The sequence below is a fragment of the Pseudophryne corroboree genome, chromosome 8 (assembly GCF_028390025.1).
Source record: "Pseudophryne corroboree isolate aPseCor3 chromosome 8, aPseCor3.hap2, whole genome shotgun sequence".
Classification (NCBI taxonomy): Eukaryota; Metazoa; Chordata; class Amphibia; order Anura; family Myobatrachidae; genus Pseudophryne; species Pseudophryne corroboree.
This window is the reverse complement of record NC_086451.1, coordinates 362791110-362797109: the sequence shown is the minus strand read 5'-3', so window position 1 is coordinate 362797109 and position 6000 is coordinate 362791110. Positions and strand designations below refer to the sequence as shown.

The following is a 6000-nucleotide window of genomic DNA, read 5'->3' as shown; positions in this document are numbered from 1 at the left end:
CCCTCTGTCACGGGGCAGAAATGAGGAACCTTTTGCCCGCTTGCCCTTCTGGGAACGAAAGGACTGCGCCTGATAATACGGCGTCTTCTTATGTTGAGAGGCGACCTGGGGTACAAACGTGGATTTCCCAGCTGTTGCCGTGGCCACCAGGTCTGAAAGACCGACCCCAAATAACTCCTCCCCTTTATACGGCAATACTTCCAAATGCCGTTTGGAATCCGCATCACCTGACCACTGTCGTGTCCATAACCCTCTTCTGGCAGAAATGGACAACGCACTTACACTTGATGCCAGTCGGCAAATATTCCGCTGTGCATCACGCATATATAGAAATGCATCTTTTAAATGCTCTATAGGCAATAATATACTGTCCCTATCTAGGGTATCAATATTTTCAGTCAGGGAATCCGACCACGCCAACCCAGCACTGCACATCCAGGCTGAGGCGATTGCTGGTCGCAGTATAACACCAGTATGTGTGTAAATACATTTTAGGATACCCTCCTGCTTTCTATCAGCAGGATCCTTAAGGGCGGCCATCTCAGGAGAGGGTAGAGCCCTTGTTCTTACAAGCGTGTGAGCGCTTTACCCACCCTAGGGGGTGTTTCCCAACGCACCCTAACCTCTGGCGGGAAAGGATATAATGCCAATAACATTTTAGAAATTATCAGTTGTTATCGGGGGAAACCCACGCATCATCACACACCTCATTTAATTTCTCAGATTCAGGAAAACTACAGGTAGTTTTTCCTCACCGAACATAATACCCCTTTTTGGTGGTACTCGTATTATCAGAAATGTGTAAAACATTTTTCATTGCCTCAATCATGTAACGTGTGGCCCTACTGGAAGTCACATTTGTCTCTTCACCGTCGACACTGGAGTCAGTATCCGTGTCGGCGTCTGTATCTGCCATCTGAGGTAACGGGCGCTTTAGAGCCCCTGACGGCCTATGAGACGTCTGGACAGGCACAAGCTGAGTAGCCGGCTGTCTCATGTCAACCACTGTCTTTTATACAGAGCTGACACTGTCACGTAATTCCTTCCAACAGTTCATCCACTCAGGTGTCGACCCCCTAGGGGGTGACATCACTATTACAGGCAATTTGCTCCGTCTCACTCTCCACATCATTTTCCTCCTCATACATGTCGACACAAACGTACCGACACACAGCACACACACAGGGAATGCTCTGATAGAGGACAGGACCCCACTAGCCCTTTGGGGAGACAGAGGGAGAGTTTGCCAGCACACACCAGAGCGCTATATATATACAGGGATAACCTTATATAAGTGTTTTTCCCCTTATAGCTGCTGTATTTTTAATACTGCGCCTAATTAGTGCCCCCCTCTCTTTTTTAACCCTTTCTGTAGTGTAGTGACTGCAGGGGAGAGCCAGGGAGCTTCCCTCCAACGGAGCTGTGAGGGAAAATGGCGCCAGTGTGCTGAGGAGATAGGCTCCGCCCCCTTCTCGGCGGCCTTATCTCCCGTTTTTCTGTGTATTCTGGCAGGGGTTAAATGCATCCATATAGCCCAGGAGCTATATGTGATGTATTTTTTGCCATCTAAGGTGTTTTTATTGCGTCTCAGGGCGCCCCCCCCCCAGCGCCCTGCACCCTCAGTGACCGGAGTGTGAAGTGTGCTGAGAGCAATGGCGCACAGCTGCGGTGCTGTGCGCTACCTTATTGAAGACAGGACGTCTTCTGCCGCCGATTTCCCGGACCTCTTCTGTCTTCTGGCTCTGTAAGGGGGCCGGCGGCGCGGCTCTGGGACCCATCCATGGCTGGGCCTGTGATCGGTCCCTCTGGAGCTAATGTCCAGTAGCCTAAGAAGCCCAATCCACTCTGCACGCAGGTGAGTTCGCTTCTTCTCCCCTTAGTCCCTTGATGCAGTGAGCCTGTTGCCAGCAGGTCTCACTGAAAATAAAAAACCTAAAAACTAAACTTTTCACTAAGCAGCTCAGGAGAGCCACCTAGTGTGCACCCTTCTCGTTCGGGCACAAAAATCTAACTGAGGCTTGGAGGAGGGTCATAGGGGGAGGAGCCAGTGCACACCAGGTAGTCCTAAAGCTTTACTTTTGTGCCCAGACTCCTGCGGAGCCGCTATTCCCATGGTCCTTACGGAGTTCCCAGCATCCACTAGGACGTCAGAGAAAAACATAACGATACAAGTAATTTAAAAGAAAAGAAAAAAAAATACATGAGATATTTAAAAGTATAGTAGCACACGCAATACAATCAGCAGCCAGTAGATGCCACAAAAGCTCAATCAAGGTGTCAGATATTTCCTAAGATGTCTATAGTATGCCTACGAACAGAATCCAAACTTTAGTTCGTATTGTTGATGATTCAGAAGTGGATGCAAATCGCTCCAGTGCTGCGTCTTCAGTCGCAGTGGATTTGCGAAGATATGCAAATACAGCAGGAGCCATCTTTTATCAAACAAAAAAAAAAAGGTGGTCCACCGTGGCTTCTTAGATCCGCTGCTTGTGTGTGGGCATGCAGCATCAGGGAAACCCCGCAACCATTTGACATCTAGGCAGAATGTCCGCCACTAAGCTGCCAAGACCAGTGACTCTGCATCCAAAGAAGCAGGCACTAACTTTGGCAAACCCCCCCAAAAAACAATCACCGCCCTGACTCAGTTTTGAAAAAGTACAGCTGTTTATACCCCCCTCTCCAAATGATTGCAGCCTGTCAATCAAGCTGCGTTTTACGCAGTACTGCGAGCGAAGCCACAACACCATCGTGATACATGTGCACAGTCATTTGCGACTGAATCGAAACAGCTTCCATCTCTAAATGAGGCCCTAAGGTACGTACTGCAAAGCTAGAGCAAACATGAGCGCTGCTTAGCTATCTATAGCTTTTACTTGCCTCAGAATACATATACAGTAAATGACAGATTAGTCCTGCATTTGTAATAGTAAAATGAATTGGGCTGTGCATAAAAGGCATTTCTTTTCCATAGAAATAATCCAGTAACTGCCCCTTGTTAACGGGTTAGTCACCCTTCCCTCACTTGGCTATTCCATGTCAGATGTTCCCACTTCTCCTGGTCTTTAATACAGCGTTCAGTCACAATGCTGATGGATTTCCCTAGTGTAGTCTTAGCACATTTGAGTGACTGCTGCAAGTTTAGAGCACAGCTGTCCTAAATCTTCAGGACTACGCTATAAAACAGATACATGCTACAGCCTTCTGATTCACAAACTCAGATGGTGGACTTTAGCCAAAGAGGAGTTCCAAGGTCCCTCAACTACCGAGTAACCGTGTCACCAGCTGGGCTTCTCCACAGTCAGCTCATCATGGAGAGAGTCGGCAGAAGCAGGTCAACATCAATGGGGCCAAATAAAAAAATATCAAGTTTACCGAGTTCTGTAATTAGCTTTAGGTTGATTGCAACTTTTTTTTTAAAATAAAATATCTAGTTCTATTGAGAATATTAGCCAAATATCATATAGGATCTAGACCTATACTAGAACACTCTTTAATCTAAATAATAATTTATAGAGAATCGATAATTAAAAATGCACTCATCGCCTTTCTGATATTGCCAATAACAAAAATAGGAAGTCTCCAAATATTGGAGATAAGGCCATGCCAGTGCCAAATATTCCTTACCTTCGAGGAGTGTCCAGTCAATGTCCTGGTTCTCGGGCTTAGTAAGTGCTGGGTATTTATTAAACAAGTTTGCTACAAAAGCAAGATTTAATTTGGGATTTCCGCTCACAACATCAGCAGGCGTAACGAACTGCTTGCAGCCAAGCCTGTCTGCCTGCTGCAGCATGTACTCTGCTCTCTTCAGATCATCTTTCTCCTGTTGGGGCAAGTAACAGAACGTCTGAAATCTCATAGGTGTAAGTAAAAATGCATGTTCTTCCATGATTAGAAAGTCATAAAAACTATTCCTATGGTGGTGGGGGTGGTACATGCTTCAACACAAAACCATAAATATTGAGATATTACATACAAAGTGGTGCAACACAGGCGAGAGACCAGAATGATGAGCGCTAGAAAGGCAAATGCACCCAGAATGCTCTGCTCTGGACGCGCGAAGGAAAAAAAAACACTATTTGTATATGCAGTCTATTTCTCGGTTCTATATTATTTTCCATATTACTTGCCAGCATCTGCACTGTACTATTCCCACAACGTTTGGCACTACAAAACTAGTAACGTGCCCAATACCAGTCTGATTGAAATCCTGTTGATTTCTTATTGCAGTGGTTCTCAAACTCAGTCCTCAGGACACCAAACAATTCATATTCTCCCGTAGCAGGTCTACTCATTACTCACTGGCACATTTTAAAAAGGGACCACAGGTGGAGCCATTATTTCACCGGTGATTCTGTGAGGAGACCTGGAAAACATGATCTGTTTGGGGTTCTGAGGCCGGAGTTGAGTCATTGTTGCATACCTGTACAACAATGACTACCATTGGCTGGTCACTAACAAGCAACCAACATGAACCATTCTATCATCCTGAGAATCTGGAAAGGTCTAATTTGGCCGTACAAAGGTGGTCATTCCGAGTTGTTCGCTAGCTGTTTTCGGTCGCTGCGCAGTGATCAGGCAACAAAAGGCACTTCTGCGCATGTGTATGCGGCGCAATGCGCATGTGTATGCGGTGCAATGCGCATGCGCGACGTACTTTCACAACAGCCGATGCAGTTTCAACACAAGGTCTAGCGATGCTTTTCAATCGCACTGCTGGCCGCAGAGTGATTGACAGGAAGTGGGTGTTTCTGGGAGGTAACTGACCGTTTTCGGGGAGTGTATGGAAAAACGCAGGCGTGTCAGATACAAACGCAGGCGTGCCTGGGGAAACGCAGGCGTGGCTGGCCGAACGCAGGGCGTGTTCATGACGTCAAAACAGGAACTAAACAGTCTGAAGTGATCGCTAGCTATGAGTAGGTCTCGAGCTTTCAGAAACTGCACAATCTTTTTTTGTAGCAGCGTTGCGATCCTTTCGTTCGCACTTCTGCTAAGCTAAGATACACTCCCAGAGGGCGGCGGCTTAGCGTTTGCACGGCTGCTAAAAGCAGCTAGCGAGCGAACAACTCGGAATGAGGGCCAAAACTTTGGGAAATTATTACCCCATGGTCCAGGACTCGAGCTGCTTAAATAACTTGGTGCCCATAGTGGTCACATGGGTGAATTTCACTGACATTAGCGTAGCATTAATTATTAGAAAACACATATACAAATTAAACTAAACATTAACCAATTGCTTCAGAGGACTATAGTCAAGAGAGAACCAGCAAAACATCCATTCTAGTAATTTAACCCCCTCCACGTATTATATAGTCAAACGAGAGAATACGTACACTGAACCCAGACATGTTGATATCTATTCTCTCTTCACCTTCCTTCTGTCCTTTAGGTGCTATCTGGTTTAGCAGATGGAAGTAGGCTCTCGAGTCCTGTGGATTGTAGAACATAAATAGCAGTTTTAAATCATAAATTTACTGCAGAACTTATATGTATGTGTGTCCATACAGATCACCAGTCCACACCTATGTGACATTAAAGCCTATTGCTCCAAATGAGCAGCATAGACTGACTGCCTGTTAACAGCCTTACATGACATGGGTGAGCATTCAGGTTCGGTATATTAGTTATACAGTTAAAATGTTGACATTGACCATATCAGCACAAATCTTCCATCAACATTGTTACAAAAGCGACAACCAGTTTTCCGGTCCCTAACCCTCCTGGAAATGATGACATTAGGACAATATTGACCTTCTGCTGTCAACACTGAATGTCGACATGTTAACTGCATACAGAGGGTTCTAAACAGCAAAAGCCTACATTTCAGGTATTTGATGATAAATGGAGATAGTTTTTGAAAATAAACAGTAAATTAATTTCTATAAGTAAAGCTTCCAAATCTGGTAGAGTCATTACCAGACCATCATGTATCATAAGACTACTCAACACTTGTCACTACGGTAACTATCCCCGGCTATACCACCGACTACTGCTGTGGAGCAA

General features: G+C 45.5%; 1 protein-coding gene across 1 annotated transcript in view; it reads right to left on the bottom strand.

The window, feature by feature from the left end:
* Nucleotides 1–6000, bottom strand: part of LOC134949855 (plastin-3-like) — a 170778-nt gene that overhangs the window by 47691 nt on the left and 117087 nt on the right. Inside the window, exons 13-14 of the mRNA XM_063938561.1 lie at nt 5331–5426; nt 3625–3820 (exon numbers count right to left, since the gene is read on the bottom strand). Coding sequence (XP_063794631.1) covers nt 3625–3820; nt 5331–5426 — 292 coding nt within the window. The remainder of the gene's footprint in view (nt 1–3624; nt 3821–5330; nt 5427–6000) is intronic.